The 18,705-nt window shown below is 50.1% G+C and overlaps 3 protein-coding genes across 7 annotated transcripts; 1 reads left to right on the forward strand and 2 right to left on the reverse strand.

Moving 5' to 3' along the window:
- Positions 1-512: 512 nt before the first annotated feature.
- RPUSD2 (RNA pseudouridine synthase domain containing 2) lies at positions 513-5,251 on the reverse strand. Its single transcript, XM_054200794.1, has 3 exons — positions 4,849-5,251; positions 3,788-4,084; positions 513-3,086 (listed from the first exon to the last, which is right to left on the reverse strand). Exons 1-3 carry the CDS (start codon positions 5,203-5,205, stop codon positions 2,274-2,276), a joined length of 1,467 nt encoding a protein of 488 aa, XP_054056769.1. The 5' UTR covers positions 5,206-5,251; the 3' UTR covers positions 513-2,273.
- Positions 5,252-5,462: 211 nt separating this feature from the next.
- LOC128908589 (protein-L-isoaspartate(D-aspartate) O-methyltransferase-like) lies at positions 5,463-11,417 on the reverse strand. 3 transcript variants are annotated; one of them, XR_008466018.1, is made up of 9 exons: positions 10,923-11,415; positions 9,625-9,729; positions 9,302-9,333; positions 8,693-8,797; positions 7,906-8,026; positions 7,107-7,192; positions 6,719-6,888; positions 6,106-6,384; positions 5,463-5,802 (listed from the first exon to the last, which is right to left on the reverse strand). XR_008466018.1 is itself a non-coding variant. In XM_054199157.1 (8 exons), exons 1-8 carry the CDS (start codon positions 11,035-11,037, stop codon positions 5,757-5,759), a joined length of 780 nt encoding a protein of 259 aa, XP_054055132.1. In that variant the 5' UTR covers positions 11,038-11,417; the 3' UTR covers positions 5,463-5,756. The 3 variants fall into 3 exon arrangements, 2 of the variants coding, with proteins under 2 accessions (XP_054055132.1, XP_054055133.1); XM_054199157.1 differs by lacking the exon at positions 6,106-6,384 and having other exon boundaries at positions 10,923-11,417; XM_054199158.1 differs by having other exon boundaries at positions 5,463-6,384.
- Positions 11,418-11,463: 46 nt separating this feature from the next.
- CCDC32 (coiled-coil domain containing 32) lies at positions 11,464-18,188 on the forward strand. Of its 3 annotated transcripts, none has more exons than XM_054199159.1 (4): positions 11,464-11,556; positions 11,893-12,142; positions 14,326-14,482; positions 16,321-18,188. In XM_054199159.1, the coding sequence occupies exons 2-4, from the start codon at positions 11,902-11,904 to the stop codon at positions 16,457-16,459; spliced, it is 537 nt and encodes a 178-aa protein (XP_054055134.1). In that variant the 5' UTR covers positions 11,464-11,556; positions 11,893-11,901; the 3' UTR covers positions 16,460-18,188. The 3 variants fall into 3 exon arrangements, with proteins under 3 accessions (XP_054055134.1, XP_054055135.1, XP_054055136.1); XM_054199160.1 differs by having other exon boundaries at positions 11,547-11,583; XM_054199161.1 differs by lacking the exon at positions 11,464-11,556 and adding an exon at positions 11,637-11,780.
- The last annotated feature ends 517 nt before the right edge of the window (positions 18,189-18,705 follow it).

Consider the following 18,705-nt stretch of genomic DNA (forward strand, 5'->3'; position numbering starts at 1 on the left):
AAAACCCCTTTCCGATGTTTATTTCTTGCAGAGAGGGGAAAAAACTCTAAACAAAAACCAGACAATATGACTCGGGGCATCTCAAAGTCTAATTTAAAACTGTTGCCCCTAAATCTACTACCTTTTCCTTGCGTCTAAAGCTAGTAACAGCTGCAGACACCCTTATTTATATGCTGAAGGTGCCCAAGTTTCATTTACAGTTACATGAAATATGTATTTCAGTGCATGAAAAATGTGGACGACACTAGCTTTTAGCCTCATCTCTCAAACACAGGGGACCCTTTATCTCCTTTGTTTAACAAGCTGCCTGCTCAGTACTAGGCCTGGCCTTAATGCAGGATGGCAGGAAAAACAGAAAATCCAGCCTGTGGTTAAATTAGAATCGCCAGGGACCCGCGGCAGGATGCGGAAGAGCAAAGCTCAAGCCTGAGTAACTTTTATGGAAAGATTCAACACATCAACTGGATGATCCAGGAGAGAAAGAAATCACTTGGCTACTCTGAGCCAGCGGATGAAGCGAGCACTTGTTTATTCTGTTTCGGTACACAAGTCCTGATGCTGGTAACATCATCAACAAGCGATTGCAGGAGCCTTGCCGAGGAGGAAGGCAGTCATTCCTGCGGGCCTGGTCAAGCTCAGGGCCCCAGCACCCCGCTCACAGACACCGGGGAAGCAGGGAGTCCTCCAGTAACCTGTGCAAAACGGGCAAAGCGGTAATAAAAGCTCTGCCTGAAGTGGTCTTCAGGTCATGGGGGTCTGAGAAAGAGCACAGCACGACAAGGAGAGGTGATCTGAGACCGAACCACTCCAGCAAGGCTTTTGCCACGCTTGCTGAAAGTATCAGCTCCTCTGGATTCCTTTCTTCACCTTTAAAAAGGGCTTCTTTAACATTGTGGAAGTGTAGAACGCTACACCTGCGCCCTAGGTAGGGACAGGGGTGGAGAGAGGCGGGTACGGAGCGACAGAGCTGGAAACCACCAGCTGCAAACAGTCCTCAAGCAACACTGAGGCTCCTCCCGCGTAAAGGTTCTGATTGTCTGCAGCAACCACTGGAGCTGGTCATTACCGCTGGCGATACGTACGGAAAAGAGAAAAAAAATAAAATAAAAAAGAACCTGAGACAGCAGAATTATTATAATAACCCTCCCAGAGGCCAAGAAGCGACCATATAAACACTGATGAAGGTAAGAACTATAGTGATATTTATCATCCTGGAAACGTATTAGTATAAAATGTATTAAAAAAAAAAAAAAGTCATCTGGTTCATAAAATAGCTTTTGTTTTTCTTTAAAGCTGATTGTCACACTGAAGCGGTATTAAAAACAATTCCGCACCAATCAGGAACAACTCGCCTATAGTATGATTTAAAAAAAATAATTAAAAAAGATTGAAGTCAGCAGACGGATCTCTACTTTGGATTTCTGCTGAAGTCTGAGGACGTTTTCAATGAGGCGTAAGGGACCGAGATCGACAGGTTCTCAGAAGAGAAGCCAGACGTGTTTGAGAAGGCAGGAGAAACGTCGCAGGGGAGGGGGCGGAACAGAAAAGCAAAAAAATCTACTAAATGGGCCTCCTTATAAGTCTCATACAGACAGAAACTGGGGAGTAGTACCTCCAAAAATAGGCCAAATAGAAACAGATCCATCCCTAGAGTCACTAACTTTAAATTAAGTCATTATCTGAACCAGTTCTGAAAGAGCAATTTCAAAGCAAAGTCCACCTTGCTGACAAACAACAGGCAGAAAACGGGTCGGCTCCACGGTGCTCTGATTTTACCTTACGGCATTCTCGGTGATAACGTTTGGGTTTTCAAGTCAGTCTGACAATAAAATACAGTAAAAATAGTTGTGTGTATGACATGACATCCAGCACATGAATGACACTCCAGCAGCTCTCGTTGTACGATACAAGAACATCACACAGCGGGCCGGAAGAAAAATCAGTTGCTGACTTTTAAGTGCAGGCACTTAATTATCTGTGTGGGTAACTGACAGCAGACCCAGAAGAGGCTGAGGCGAAAGGCAAAGCTGCCCGTGCGCGGTGGCGTTTGCTGCCCTGAAGTGCTCATTCACTAAAGGGCAACATAATTCTAGCGCTGTAGCCCCGTCCTCCCACTCATCTTTCCCAGTGCCTGTGTGCAGCCAGCCCGCCTTCCCGCCCCACCTCCAGCGCACGGGCAGTTTGTTCACCTCAACCACGCTGGAAAGCGACTCTTAGGTCTTTACAAGACGCTTTCCCGGCCAGCGATGTCGGTAGGTGTCGGATGTCCTCACTCATTCCTCCCAATCTTCCATTGCCCACGCGGGCATCTTGGAGCAATACTCAAACTCCGCTCCCTTGTAGCGCAAGGCATGCAGGAACATCACCAGCTCCTTGGGAGACGGGTCCCGCCGTGTGATCTTGCACTCCGCGCACAAAGGGTCCTTCTCTTCCGAACTCTTTTCTCCCGTTTGCCCATCCTGATTCTCACAGGAACCAAGTTCTTTATTTTTTTCCAGCGTTTCCAGGTCGCTATCAGAGTTCGGTGGACAGGCGGCTACGTCATTTCTCTCAGGATCCTTTGCATCCCTCTCGGGATCCTCAGTGTCCTCGGCAGGGCAGGAGCTCTCATTTATCGGATCAGCCCGCGCAGACTTTGTGCAGTCACTTGAATTACCACAGTCTTTATTTTCAGCGCCGGAGTTCAAGTCCTCCTCCGAAATACCCAAGATATCCAGGCTCTGTTTGGAACGATGCTCCTCTACTAGCGCCTTAAGGAGTTCTTCGTCCGTTTTATCAATCTTGCCACCTTTGCCCCTGGCGGGGCCCCAGGCTTCCATGTTATAGATGGGGTCGTTGACGATAGGATGCCCCAAATACTGCAGATGGACCCGGATCTGGTGCGTGCGGCCAGTACGCGGAAGACACTTGACCACGCTGGTCTTGCCGTTGTAACTGAGTCTCTGGAAGATGGTTTTGCAGGATTTCCCTTTGGGGTCCACGCGGCACACTCCCACTTTGTAAGACACCACCAGTATGGGCTCTTCGCAGACCACTTCGTTTTCTGGAAACTCCCCCACCACACGACAGACGTACTCCTTTTCCAGCTACCGGGAGACACAACAGTAACTCTCAGAACAAAAAACTGTCTCTGGCCCGATTACAGCCCAGTCCCATCCCCTTCTCTCCTCCTCTGCAATGCAATACATTTGTAGGCAACATAGCGCCCAAATTTTATTACAAGTGAACAGGAAAGGGAAAAAATAAAACCAGAATTTAAAGCCTAATTTCTCTCATGCTTTCCCCAACTAGTCAGGAAATCAAGAACGCAAGGGCCTGGCCTATTTTCCTCATATTAAATTCAAGAGCCATCTCTCGCCGACCTTCAGTTTACAGCCTCGAAGCAAATCCTGGAAGCCAGCACCCTACAGCTACAGCTCTCTATGGGTCAAGAGCCACTGGAAAAATGAGAAAAACTTCTAAAACTGAAAAAAATATTAGATGACTGACACATTTCCACTTACAAATAAAACTGTTCTCTAACTGGTTTGCACAATCCCAGACAGTTTGCACAGTCCCTTAGGGAAGCAGATGCCTTTCAATCTAATATTACCAAAAATCAATTAATTTTTTACTCAGTCTTTTTCTCTTGATGCCTCTCATGCTTAATGCAATAAGAACAGCAAGACAACCGCAAGCTGGTTTGGGAATTTGTGCTCATTTAGACCAAAACTTTGGCTGACTTTGGACCTGTTTCAAGAAAATACCATGCAAGAGAGCCCCAAATTCTGCATCTCTTAGCTCTCACCTGTCTCTCCCGAACCTGCTCATCGATCCTCTTGGACACCTCTGCCGTCTTGGCAAACATCAGTACTCCCGAGGTCATGCGATCGAGTCGGTGAATGGTATGCAGCTCCTTCAGATCATGCTCTTTGCCCAGGATGAAGATGACCGTGTTGTGACGAAACCTGCCGCAGGGATGAACCGGCAAAGAGGAGGGTTTGTCCACAACCACCACCTCATCGTCCTCCACCAGGATCTGGATAGGCTGGGCAGTGACCGGCGGCTCGTGGCGATGCACCGTATTCCTGAGAAAATCATTATTCTGCAAGACAGACGGACAATTAGCGTGAATCCAGCCTGCATAACAACCCCATCTGGCCACGCACAATGGGGGCTTCATATTGGAGCCCCTCTGCTGTGAGGACAGGCTGAGAGAGCTGGGGGGGTTCAGCCTGGAGAAGAGAAGGCTCCGGGGAGACCTTCCAGCCCCTTCCAGGCCCTAAAGGCACTCCAGGAAAGCTGGGGAGGGACTCTGGATCAGGGAGGGGAGCCGTGGGACGAGGGGGAAGGGGTTTCCACTGCAAGAGGGGAGATTTACATGAGATCTCATGCAGAAATTCTTTGCTGTGAGGGTGGTGAGCCCTGGCCCAGGTTGCCCAGAGAAGCTGTGGCTGCCCCATCCCTGGAGGGGTTCAAGGCCAGGTTGGACGGGGCTTGGAGCAGCCTGGGCTGGTGGGAGGTGTCCCTGCCCAGGGCAGAGGGTGGCACTGGGTGGGCTTTCAGGTCCCTTCCCACCTAAACCATTCTGTGATTCATTCTACTACGATTCTAAGATTTAGACTACATATTAGGAAGACATTTTTTATGCTGAGGGTGGTGAGACTCTGGCCCAGGTTGCCCAGAGAGGTGGGTGATGCCCCTCTCTGGGCAAGGTTGGACGGGGCTCTGAGCAACCTGCTCTAGTTGAGTATGTCCCTGCCCATGGCAGGGGTTGGACTGGACGCCCTTTAGAGGTCCCTTCCCTCCCAAACCACTCTATGAAGCCATGCCCGGCCCCCGCGGCCCCCAGCCCCGGGGGGTGCCCACCTTCAGCACGATGTCCAGGTCCCGCACCGGCTCCTCGTTGAGGCGGAGGCGGCCGGCGCGGGCGGCGGCGCGGTAGTAGGCGAGGGGCTGGGCGCGGAACTCGGTGCTGAAGACGTGGAGGAGGCTGCGGCCCACCCAGCGCCCCTTGCAATAGGTGCGGAAGTCGAAGTAGTAGGGGCGCACCTTGCGCAGCCCCCCCTCGAAGTAGTAGGAGGTCTCGGCGAAGTGCGCGGGGCCGAAGCTCACCCCCGTGCTCAGCTTCCGCGGAGGGGGCACGTACCGCTCCCCGCCCGCCACACGCCGCTTCTTGGGGGCCGGCGACGCTTCCCCCTCGCCCCCGGGGCCCGGCTCGGCCATGGCGGGGCGGGGAAGGAGCGGGCGGGGCGGCCGGGCCCCGCTCCGCGCCACCCCGCGCAGCCGCGCAGCCCAAAGCGCGCCGGCGCGCCGCATGGCGTGACGTACCGGCAGCGCGGCCAATCGCCGCGAAGCCACGCCCCCCCTCCCCCCGCGCTCGCCGCTTCTCCCCGCCCCCGTTCCCGCGCTGGGAGAGCCCGGCGCGGGCCCCGGTTTCAGGAGAATAATTGAAAAATAATTGAAAAAAAGTTGAAAAAAGATTGTATTTTCTAAGCATTCATTTAATATTTAGGATGTACAGTTATTTATAGTTTTTTGTTGGGCTCAAAGTCGATGAGCAGTTCCCAAGGATGCACGGCTCTTACTTTTCAAAGCCGGATTCTGTTTTCTTGGGGGGGGGAAGAGAAAACCCCACAGAAGCACAGAGCCTCGGGCGGAGGGGAAAGTGAGGGGAAACGGTGATTCAACGGGAAGACAACTGGCACAGAACGTGAGCTGCTGCAGATGGCTCATGGCAGGATCACCTTTATTTCCACGAAAAAGTATCCGTTCCATCATTCCAGCGGTTCCAGAAGAGCCCTCATGCCTCCCTGCGCCCACCTGAGCCCCCCAGCGCCAGCGGGAGGAGGAAAAAAAACGAGAGACTGTAATCTTTCTGAACCCCAAAATTCTCAGTGTTGCAACCAGCGATTAAATTAGTTGATGCAAGAGGGGAAGAGAACATGCTCTCGTAATTAAACTTTGATGAACCAGGGTAGATCGCCGCTCTGAAACAGTAATTGCATCTTGTTTTCTTCAAGCATTAGGCAGAGTAGTCAATATTAAAGAGTATTTTTAGTGAAGATTTAAGTATTCCTGCCTGCATTGGGAATTCCCTGTGAATAGATGGTACCTACAGCTTACCAGGAGGACAGCCGGAGTTATCTGCGTCCACGTGCTGCCTGGGAGCAGACATGGCCTCCGAGAGTCTCCCCTGCTCCTGCTGCCGGAGAAATACCCTTTTCTCCGTCCATCCCTCCCTAACAAGCTCTGCGAAAGCAGGATTTGCCCTCGCAAGCACCTCTGCTGAGAAAGCTTCTGCTCAAAAAGCAAAACCAGGCAGCCCATCTACAGTCACCAGTCCTGTTCCCGAGCTTTCTGAGGTCACGCTAGAGATATCCATCCCGCTGTCAGAATTCATCCCTGAGGCAAAGAAAAACCAACAGTTACTACTCACGGCCTCCAGTTCAGCGACAGAATCAACACGGCTACAGTGTTTATGAAAGTGCACAGGCTCCAGAAAAAGAAAAAAAGAAAGAAGAAAAGCTCAAGTCCTCATTCTGCAAGCGCTATCTAATAGAAAATGCATCCTGCTCCCCCGCTGTGCCTCACCACAGCCAAACTCTTCCTTCTCTCTTTCACAACCAGCATCTGCTGGGAATCCAGGACTCTGTCAGTAAAGCCAGCATCACGGACAGCGAGCTCATACAGACAGCCGTGAGGAAGAAACGTTCCTCAGGGGAGAGCAAATTTTTACCGAGGCCACTGCTTTTCCTTATCTGTCAGGGGAACGTAGATGACGCCCATCAGTTGCGTTTCGACGATCTGCCCATCGCTCGTTTTGTCGTACTGCATCAGAACTTGGTTTGCGCCTTCGGGACCAACAGGCAATATCAACCGGCCTCCCGGCTTCAATTCATTCAGCAGCTGGCACGCAGAGAAACCAGAATCAGCAGAGCCGAGAAGAGACAACAGAAATAAGCCACACTGCGAAGGTTGTAACACCCTGAAAAGCACGAGCTTGGCAGCTTCATATTAGACAGACAGAAAAAGCACCTTCCAGTGGTTCCCTAATTATTAGGTTTTTTCAAAGCTACTGGCACAGGCAGCCCACGGCAACAGACGCCCAGCAGGACCACTCTTACCTCCTTTGGTACAGTTTCTGCTGCTGCGCCAACGTGGATGGCATCGTATGGAGCTTCTTCAGGATATCCCTGCCTGCCATCTCCAACTGCAGCAGGAAAAACATGCAGAAAAGACTTTTGTTCTGATAACAACTCCCCACAAAAAATAATTCATAGAATCATTGAATGGTTTGGGTTGGAAGGGACCTTAAGGATCATCCAGTTCCAACACCCTGCCCTGGGCAGGGACACCTCCCACTAGATTCTTCCTATATCCTTTCAGCTGAACTCTAGATGATGAAAACTTTGCAACAAGGCTGTGATGGGAATTTGAATTTTGTTGGTTTACTTTTTCAAAAAGGGGGTGAGATTTCTGGAACTGAGCCACGCGAGGAGGAGGAACAGTCAAAGCCAGGAGGCCCTTCCAGTAACACAGTGACTTTGTGCAGGCCTGAGATTCCAGACACAGGAAGAACTGACTCAAGTTATCCCTCCCAAAAAACCACAACTGTGTGCAGACTCATTCCGATAAACTAAAACCCAGGTGCGGTACAACCCCTCTGCTCTGAAGAGCGTCTCTTGCTGAATTGAGGTAGTCAGGGCTATGGTAAGACTGCTTGTACCACTAAATACCACTCGTTTACACGGCAGTGCTCAGGCCAGCGTGGCACGGGCCTTACTCAGCCACTGGTTTCTGGCAACACCTTGGCAAGCATCAACGCAAACGGCAACAACTGCTCAGGGAAGCAGAGCTCAGCAGGAGCCACAGCAAATGCCCCATCCCGGGGGGGAAGAAGCACCAGGATCCCAGAGAGCTCACCCACAAGCTTTACACGGCCAGAGCCGAGCAGCGTTGGATCGTCTTCTTGGACGTTTCTGATGGACTCGTGTACCAGCTCTTTAATGTGCTCTACGCCCACAGCTTTCCCCGTTGGGCCCATCTGAAAAGAAAAACAGCAGACAAACACCTAACACCTCCCACGTGGTAGAGAGGTATATTTTATAGGGCAAGTTACTGTGGAGAGTGGAGAACTGGAGAATTTCCAGGAAGAAACTTAAGAGCAGAGTTTCCGAACAGGAGGCAGAAATACCCTGTCCTCTGGTTTTAAGGCTGAGCAGTCCCAGTGCTATCAGCTACTTGAAGGATACACAGACACCGCCTGTGGGGATTCCTGGGAATCCTTCATTTCCAAAGAAATATTTATTTGGTAGAATTAGCAGCTTCCATGGCCGGGCCAGTTCTTGACTAACCAACCTCCTGAGAAGAGTAACTTGACCAGCTCTCTAGCACTTCACAGAAAATAATTTCAGGAGTTTAAAAACCAAAGAAACAGACTGTGACTGTCTGTTTCTAGACAGTCTACAGAACTAAGAACCTACAATGGACTTGCACAGAGGCTTAACGCACTCCTCTTGACCCGCTCCTACAAAACATCCCACGGCAGGTGCAGCAGCCATTTAGATTCCAAAACTGACTGTATTTGGTTTTACTACAAGCTGGTCTGGGACGAGTTTTCCCCTTCCCCCCGCAAGAAGCGCGTGCCGCTGCGGCAAGCTGCCCATCCTGATGTGCCGCACCAGCTAGAACCGGAGTCCGGTGAGCTTACCATCCTGGCAAAGCAGGCCGTGAGATATCCGCTTCCAGAGCCAACGTCCAGCGCTTTCGCACCTTCCACAAGCTGATCCTTCAGCAATTCCAGTGCGTGGGCATGCTGCGTGGACAACAAGTACAAGGAGGTGGGAAAAATCCCATTTTAGTTTCCTCTCCTAAGATTTTTTTCTTGTTCTGAGCATTATCTGCTCCGGTTTCAACACAGCGCTCCCGGCATTTTGTCTGACACGTTCAGAGTGAAATTCAAGTGTTTGATCTGGAAGAGCTTTTTGCAGGACAGCATTTGGGAAGAGGTTCAGTAATAAGATGTGAAGCAGCGGGGAAAAAGGGTCTCATGCGAAGAAGGTACAAGATTAACAGTTAGCCTCAGTTGCACAGAATTCCTGTCCAAGCATACTTTTAAAGCAACTTAAACAGCACAGGGCAAACTCTTCTTAAAAACAAAAAAGCTTCACATATACAGTGCATAAAGAAACAAGTATGATAATCACATCCGCGGGATCTGTTTGACCTTTCTGCTTTAGTTTTTAAGAAAAAATAAAATAAGAAATGGCAAGCAAACAATTTGTTCCATTTCTGTTAAAAGTGAAAAGTTTCATCTTACCATATGCGGTGCGCTGATTGTAGCCTTGTATCCTAAAAGGAAACAAGTGGCAAAAGTTATGTGACACAGAAAATTACTATTAAAATTACTGATATGAACAGTTCTTTTTTCTCCTCTACTTTCCGCTAAAAATTTCCTCTGGATCCCACAGCTGAAACAGGGATAGGGTTTGCTCTACCTGACCCATCGTAAAACCCAGCCGCTGTTTTGGGGAGAGAGCACCAAGCACGGGGAGCGGGACCTGCCCAGCCATCGCGCGCCCTGCTGTCCGCGTGAGGAGCACAGTCGATGTGCACAGCGAAAGAACGGTGATGGGTACTCACCGATAGATTGAGGAGAATCCATGTATGGGAAATACTTGATATAGTGACCTCTGTCCGTAGCCAATAGCACATCAAACACTCGCTGGGATTTAATTATCCCTTTTTCTGGGAGAAGAGGGAAAACGGAGAAAAATAACTTAAATCCTCCATCCTGTAGCAAGGGGAGGTTTGGAAGGGGGAGGTACAGTTCAGGGAGTTAGTGGAACTGGGAGAATTCAGTGTTAAGAATCTGAGAAGGGACAGAAAACAAAAGCGCAGATGGAAGCGTGTCCTTTTCAGTTTCTGCTACACCGAAGGAAATCTCGTTATGGACCCAACCCTCAGCCCGGTCTCTCAGAGGACGGTGACTTCCACCCACAGTGTTTCTGGGGCTGCTAAAGTAATCAAAGATCATCGCACCAGAGGGGAAGCACGGGCTGAGGATGCTTCAGCATCCACGGGCTCAGAGTGATGTCTCATTGTGTGGCATTTTAAAAGGTGTCATGCATTTACCCCTCCAGAGCAGCCGAAGGAAGGCCATGGATAGAAGCGTGGCCAGCAGGGCGCAGGGGGGATTCTGCCCCTCTGCTCCGCTCTGGGAGACCCCCCTGCAGTGCTGCCCCCAGCGCTGGGGCACCAGCAGCAGAAGGACACGGAGCTGTTGGAGCGGGGCCAGAGGAGGCCCCGGAGATGCTGGGAGGGCTGGAGCCCCTCTGCTGTGGGGACAGGCTGAGAGAGCTGGGGGGGTTCAGCCTGGAGAAGAGAAGGCTCCGGGGAGACCTTCCAGCCCCTGCCAGTCCCTAAAGGGGCTCCAGGAAAGCTGGGGAGGGACTCTGGATCAGGGAGGGGAGCCGTGGGACGAGGGGGAAGGGGTTTCCACTGCAAGAGGGGAGATTCAGAGTAAAAATAAGGAAGAAATTCTCCATTATGAAGCTGGTGAGCCCCTGGCCCAGGTTGCCCAGAGAAGCTGTGGCTGCCCCATCCCTGGAGGGGTTCAAGGCCAGGTTGGACGGGGCTTGGAGCAACCTGGGCTGGTGGGAGGTGTCCCTGCCCAGGGCAGGGGGTGCCACTGGATGCCCTTTAATGGTCCCTTCACATCCAAACCATTCCGTGATTCTATGACAGCCTTTCCTGCCACTTCTGGCGTAACACCTTGTTTCCAATTATAAATAGACTGAGTTCAGACTGGGACAAATGCTGAAACACAGGCGATATTAACTCCAGCATTTCAGAGCAAACAGCATCGCAGTGTACCGCTGTAGCACGCCAAACGCCCGGACACTGAGGTGCCAGCGGGTTCCCCCGGGGCCGGTACTCACTGTAGAGGTTGTTGACGAGCTCGGGGTGCGTCTTGCCACTGGAAGTCCAGGCCATCGTCCTGGCGAAGAGCAGTCCCATGAGTGCGAGGAGGGCGGCGGGTGGCAGAGAGCTCATCCCACAGGGCGGGCAGCCTGCCGAGGGGGAATTCACACCCCCAAACTGAATATTTCCTCACTGCGACACAGTCCCGCACTTTATTATACCATCCGAGGGCCGTCAGGGCTCGCACGTTGCACGGGGCAGGCTGTCAGCCCGAGAATCGACACGGGCTCCCGGCGAGACAGGCTCTGGGCCCAGCCCCGGGAGGTGACAAGGCCCGCACCCCGGCGCAGGGAGAACCCTCCTCCCCGGCCCGGCCTGCCCTTGCTGGGGAAGGGCCGGAGCAGGCCCCAGCCCGCCCTCTGCCCGGTGTAACGGCGCACTCGCCTCCGCCGCGCAGGAAAACTTCCGCCCTTCGCCAAGATGGCGCCGGGGCGGAGTCACTTTCCCCTCACGCAGCCCGCCGATTCCCCGCCCTCCGCCGGGCGGCGGGCCAATGGCTGCCCTCTCGGCACCGGGAGAGCGCGGCGATTGGCCGGAGCCGGACGCCAGTCGAGGGGTGGGGGGAAGCCGTTGCGGCTCCTGGTGTTTACGGTGCGGCTGCGGCGGTGGCCGAGGCGGGTGTGGGGATCGGGGAAGGGGCTTGGGCGGCCGCGGGAGCAGCGGCACCAGGGGCCTGGGCGGAGGGGCGCGGCGCCGGCAGGGGCAGCGCGGCCTGTCCCTGCGGGGTCCCTCAGGCCCCGCCGGGCCCCGGGTACAAACGCCACCCGCTGGGGCCTGTGGTGGCTCTCCGGACGGAGGCCGCGCTTCCCCGGGGGGTGAGGGGTCCCGGTGGCACGCCTTGGGCAGAGCGGGGTGGACGGGGGGAGGCCGGGAGGGAGGGTTTTCTGCTCGCTGTTTATCGCTTAATTCCCCCCACCCCCCGCCCAGGGTTTCGCCATGAGGATGATGGAGAGCGTTGACTCCGTGGTGGCCAGGTCCAGCGAAGACCTCTGGGCTGAGATCTGCTCCTGTCTGCCGCGTCCCGAGCAGAAGGATGCTACCGACGCCTTCACAGACTCCTTCATGGATTCCTACGCCGAGGGAGGGAGCCAGGGCAGGGGGTCAGATGCCTCTTCCCAAACAGCTGTGAAGCCCTGGGCGCCCCTGAATGATTCCGAGGTGTATTTAGCGTCCCTTGGTGAGTGTCCGGTAAGGCTTCGACTGCTCCGTGTGCTCAGGTGACAGCTGTGACTCTGCACGGCTGAGGTGGCGGTGCTCACAGCTCTGGGGAGAAAGACATCTCACAGCTATTTAATAGAGCGTCCGATTCATTTACTGCAAGTGCAGTAGTGGAAATGAGAAGCACAGTTGTAGCTTCTTCAGCCTTGCCACAAAAAGGAACTTTTTATCAAGTACCAACCAAAGAATTTGTGGGGTTTTTCCCTGCAAAATAAGTAGGGTGGGGACACTGCTGTTTTCCCTCTGAGCAGCACATAGTTCCACTGTAGTTGACTTGGGGAGGGGGAAACGCATTCTGAACTCACTATAGAGCCTACGTGTTTTGTGTTACCATTATTTGTCTCATCCTTTTTATGGAGTCTTGGGAGACGCTTCTGAGTGGAAAGAGAAAAGTGAAATTTGTTTCTGTGACCTTTTTTCTGGTTGGAGAGGAGGGGGGCAGGTGTGGGAAACAAAGCTCTGATGCTTTCCCAAATCGTGCCTGCTGGAATCTGTATTTTAAGATGACAGGTCATGCAGATTATCTTTGCGTGATTGCTTCTCTTAGTTCCTACATAATCTATAAAGCCATAAATTGGTTGTGAACAGCGGAACAGCTGATAGAAACACTCGATAGGAGGGATGATAAGGTTACCAGTACTGGAGCTAACGCCCTCGCACAGCTACGCACTGCAGTCTTTAGCTCTAAGGCTAGGGAATTTGTGACCCTGTTTTAAGTATTTCCTACTCCCTTCTCAGGCCTCATCAGCATTCAGCCCCAGGGAGGATGCTCATGTTGCCTGTTGGGAGGAAGCTTTGAGGTTCCCCTGCTCTCCAGCAGCTGGACTGCTCCTCCCTCCGCTTGTAGCAAAATATTCCATCTTTACAGCTCTTTTTTTCCCCTTCTTTCCCTCCCGTGGAGTTATTTTTATCCTGGGTCAGTTTGTAACCTGGTTTGCAGTGCAGCACACACGGCTTGGCGTGCGTAGGAAGCAGCGGACAGAAACAGGGCAGGAGGAATGGGTGGCAGAAGGAGCTTTTTAAGCTTGTATTTCTGCTACAGCTTCCATCTTGCCTTAGTTGCTGTTTTAGACTGTTATTTCACAGTACACTAAGCAGAGCTCGTAATATTAGATGAAGGGTGCCACAGCAACAAGACATAAATGGCTCTTCTGGTATTAATTACTGCTGCAGATCTGACTTGTTCAGAAAACGCCAGTGAATTAATTTTTACAAGGAGACTTACAAGAGAAGTTTCTCTTGGATATTCCAGCTAAGTCAACAGAAATATAAACCTGTTCTAGGTTGGTACCTGGCCAGGATTAGTGATTGTGAAATCATGGCATCAGCCTGGCAGTATGTTTGGACAGGTAACAATAACTCCAATCTGAATTGCTAGGGCTTTCGGTGACAGCTCAATTCTGTGACACGAGACAACCTCCAAAAAGCCCAAGAGGTGGCCCACAGTGTTGTGAACTAGCCCAATTCAACTAGTGATGATACGCTTTTCAGTAAAAAGAGTGATTACAAGTCAATACCTGACCCAATTTAAGGAGTTAAACCATTATAACAGGAATTTGACCAGAGGAATCAATTAAATTTGCTTTCTTGTGGCTTTGGGTACTGTAGTTGGGTTACCCTGCGTCTGGTAAGGAGGTGCTTTTCATCGTCCCCTGTGGCTGAGAAACTCACAATACCACATTCTCCTACAAGATATCCAATACCAGTAATAATACTGCTGCACTTGCATTTTTTTCCCTTGGTTTGGGCATTGCTTGGATTCACACTACCATTAGTGTAATTTATATTCCATGGCAATTTGCATGGATATTGTGGGAACTTAATGCCTGTGAGATCCGAACCCTCCTGTGTGGAAACCGAACAGTAAGTGTGAAAGTTAAACAACTCAAAAATGGGCAGAGTTGAGTGATTGCGTAAACCTTATTTCCTTCAGAAGCATCACCTAAAAACCATCATCTTGTATACATACAAGAAATACAGTCATGCAGACTTGAAATACAGAGGCAAAAATGACTTTTAAAATATGACTTAGTCTTGAAAAGTGAATTTAACTTCTTTGCTATGGAAAAAATACTTCTTTTCTTCCCTTTCAGAAAAACAGAATAAAGATAATCAAGTCCTCTCCTTTGCCTCTCTTCGCAGAGAGAAGACTGATGAGAATTAAAGGCTTGTCACAAGAGGTGACCTCCAAGGAGATGCTGCGCACTCTCTCCCAGGCTAAGAAGGAATGCTGGGATAGGTTCCTGCAGGAGAAGTTTGAGTCTGAATTTTACGTAGAGGGACATGACTCTGATGAGAGGTAATACGCAAGTCGATGAGAAGGGATTACCACTTACCGCGTTGGCAAACAGACTTTATTTCTGAAAGACTCAAATAAGGTTTTGTCAGGACTTGCAATAGGACGTTATAACAAAAATCCTGTCTCAGCGCAGCTTGGTAAGGCTGTCACGGGAATTCTGAAACGGGTGGATAATGCCCATTTGCATCCTACCAGAAGGGAACACACAGAGCACGTAGGGTGTCACCCTTCAATGCTCTTCACTGATTTTTGCATCCCTCAGACTGGGGTGGAAACAACTGGAACCGACTTGGTAATTTCCCTCGTCACATTTGGGGTAGGGAAGGAGCGGAGTAGAGGCGAGGATGTGTGATGCGTCTGAGATGGCTTTTTTTAAGGCTTAACTTCAAAAGTGAAGCCCAGGCTGTTCCCTGCCATCGTTGTAAGGGCCCAGTTAAGCACCGCTTCAGACACAAGTGGGATCTGAAGTTCATTACAGGGTTGGTACCAGTCCTGAGATTAGATTTCCCGAGTGGCTCTCCCTTCCGTGCCTCTTTTACGACGCGGCTGCTCTCTCACCCATTACCCTTTTACAGATGGTGTACGAATTAAGAGGAGAGTCCTTTTCTTTAGCAATCTCACAGTTCCGATCGCTTATAATGCTCTCCATTTTTCTCCTTCCTGAGCTGACATTTTTCATGATTGCCTCTAGCTGAAAAGATTATTTTTCTCCCTTGAAGAAAATCCGCTTAAGCTAGTTTGTGAGTTTAAGTATGAAAAATAATCCATGTTTATGAAGAGTTTTTAGATTCTTTCTTTGACCAGTTAACTTCAATGTGATTTGTATTTAAAAACAAGCTTTTGTAGACGTGTGTGCTCTTTCTACTCTGTTTTTAAAGGCTGGGGATGTTATCCATGAAAGAATTTTCCTCCTTAGAATTGGCTATGAAGTTAGAGGTCACTCCCGAATGCTTCTGAAGTATGTGATTCTCACCCACCAACGTAATTAAACAAGCCTTAACTTTTAAGCACACAGATAATTTCAAGGATGTTACCAAGCAAAATTGTGCTCTTGTGAAAGAACAAGAGCAAGTTAATTTTGTTGTGGCGGGATTGCATGGCCTGAATCACACTGTCAGAAGATGAGCACACACGCACATACATTTAAGAATTATAACATTAAACTTTTAGGGTTATGGTCAGCATTTAAACAAAGATGGGGTAGATCTGTTCTGGTCAGACCAGTTACCGTGAGATAGGCTGTAAGACAGGAATTCTGCTGGTATATATTTATAAACATCTATAGAACCCGTAGCAGGGTTAGCATTCCAGAATCTCCACATACTGCCTTTTTCTTCTTTACTCTTTTGGTTTTATTAATGCTCACACGTTTTTATAGGTGCTTCCTGTTTTGGTTTTGTTCCACCCCCTTCCTCCCCTGTATTTCCTAATCTTCATCACAATTAAGTAGCTGTTGATTTGTTTTAACATTAGTTTTCTTACTTCCAGCCCAGAAGGCTGGAAAGGGAAGTGTAGTTACAGAGACAGAGCGGTACTTCAGGAACATGAGGGCTGATGTACCTGCTAAGGATTCTTGTCCTAGAGAAAATCTGAGTGTAAAACTTCTCTAAGCACAGTTGAAAAAGCCCAACTACAGCAGAATGTCTTTGTAGAATGAAAGATTCCGCTTTCTCCTCTAGCACAGGGATCAGTCTCACGACAGACCTTATCTGCGGCAATAGGAATATCTACAGAGGTGAAAGAAATATATCAGGAGGGTTTCCCAGACACGTTTTTCAGACATTGCTGTGGGGCTTTGTTGCTCTCTCATTTGACTTTGTGTCTTTGCTTGCCCTCAGCACACTAGAACACCTGAAGCGATGGCTGCAGCCTGACAAAGTGGCCATCAACACGGAGGAGGTTCAGTGCCTCATCCCTCCGGAGTCCCGGCCAGAGAAGCAGGAGAGCGAGGAAGAGCCACCAGCTGCAGAGCAGTGAGCTACGTGCCAGCCGTGCCGCAGAGCTGCCTCTCGTCCCAACCCTGAGGAAGTATCCAGCAGTAGCAATGAGGGGGTAGAGGGGCAAAAGTGCCAATTATCAGTCATTTAAAAAAAAAAAAAATAAAAAAACCTCCAACACACAAAACCCCCCAGCTCTGGACCTCCAGAGACAGTGACTGGCACCTGTTACAGACAAGAGGGGAACGCCTGTGACACAGAGCACGCTGGACTGACATCCTTCTTCGATCTTCTCCCAGCCTGTAGCAACCTAATCATTCCAGTCTGAAGCGGACTAGTTTGTAATTCATCAGGAGACGTACTAAACGAGATAAAAAAGCAGTTGTTCAGGAGCATCAGGAGACATAACGGTCTAGAACAGAACAGATAAAACCACTGATTCAGTTTTTCTTCCTGGCTTGTACCTTTTTTATTACTCAGTTGGGCTTTTTTTCTTTTCTTTCCTGCAAAGTCCACTGGGGTGTTTCCTTAGATCATCGCTGTTTAAGTCGGAGTTGGCCCTGAGCTGTGCCTGGAGGAAGACAAGTATTTCTCACCTACGTGAATTTGGGACGCTAAAGGAAGCTACCATCGCAATCAGTAAATTGATGATATCATCGATACTGTAACTGTTTAACATTCCGCTCTGTGTAACGTGCCCTCCTACCGCATTGGCCAAACTCCCTATTGTAGAATAGGCTGGAGGGGGAGGGTTTTTTTTTCCCCTCTTGTTGGTCATTTTGTACCTCTTCTTTTTCTCCTTCAGCCTCTCCACGAGAAGGTCAGGTGAGATTCTGTGTCGGGAAACCAAGAGCAATAACCAGGGAGGCTACAAATAACTTGTTGTCACCACAGATTTGCACAGAATTATCTGACTTTAAACATGTTCTAGTATTTAATTGTTTTGCATCCCGTTTAGCTCTGCAGAGGGTTTATTTCCCATTACTAATCAAAGAATCTGTAATCGCGTACTTGTATAAAACTGATTCTTCTTGAACCTGGGCTTTTCTGTCTTGGCACTGACACGCAGGGTCAGTAGAGGGAAGCAGCGCACATCTTCTGTCAGAGAAAGCTCATTAGGACAGAAGTTGTAGGGGTGGTTCTGGGAGCTTACGCACACTGGATTCATACCGGGTTCATTGTGTACCTCCATGAAAATACATTTTTAAAAGTAGCTCCTTGATAGGCGTTGCCTGTCTCTGTGCAGTGATAAGTGATGCCGTTACCTGCGCTGCTGACAGCTGTTATTCTGTCGGTGCGTCTCCGTCCGTGGCAGGACTCAGTGTCCGTGTCCACGACCAGCTTTGTCAGTGTAACACCCCCCGGGGTCACCCGTCACAAGGGTCATCCTCGTAATTCTCCATTAGAACACACACTTTTTTTAAAAAAACAAACAAACTTGAGAAATACGGTGAATCACCTGTATGTCAGTGATACGAGACTCACAAGTCTCATGTCTTGTTGGAGGGTGGGTTCTGTCATCTTTTAAGTGTCTCTGATCTCCAAAAATAAGTCTGCTTCCCTGTACAGACACAGTGCTGTAAATCTCTCACCTCTGACGCTTCCGAGCGTTTACCAGAAATGGTGTGTACAAAGAGAGAAAGATGCAATTTCTCTGCCTGTGCCCTGGCTATTTTGTAGTCAATACATTCCCTTCTTGTGATTAGCAATGACTGTGAAGACGCTTTATATTATTTTGTCTATTCCCATTAAAGGTATCGGAGAGAGAAGCGTGTCCAGAATAACTGTACTGAAACGTTTGCGGTGCCGGGTCAACATGACCTAGCATTTCCTCTAGAGGAGGGCCCTTAGAGACAGCAGCTCTCACCATTTTGTTTTTAAAAATCGCTCCGAAGCTCTAAGAAGGGCTCTGGGGAAGGACTGTCCAAATGCAGAATTAGCCGAGCACCGTGAATTTGCCTTGATCCTCTGGCAAGGCGTCTGCGGGTCCTTTGCGTGTTGGTTACACCCAGCTGTCTGCGCGGGTGACTGAAGAACGAGGTGGTCACCTGCCTCCATTTGTCCAGAACCCCAGCTTGTCCGAGTCGCTTCTCGGGAGGATCCGTTTAAACGCGGCAGGGAGAGCAGCTCTGCAGGTAAGGCGCTCCCCCGGGGTGCGGGGAGCCAGTCCTATCGCTCTTCTCCTTCTCCTCAGGTCCAGGGACTTCCAGGAAAAGAGAGAGACCAGAACAAACGGGTGGCTAGCAGGATGGAGGCCAGGCGGTCGCACGCGTGCTTTGTGGTGGA

The sequence above is a fragment of the Rissa tridactyla genome, chromosome 4, assembly GCF_028500815.1.
Source record: "Rissa tridactyla isolate bRisTri1 chromosome 4, bRisTri1.patW.cur.20221130, whole genome shotgun sequence".
Classification (NCBI taxonomy): Eukaryota; Metazoa; Chordata; class Aves; order Charadriiformes; family Laridae; genus Rissa; species Rissa tridactyla.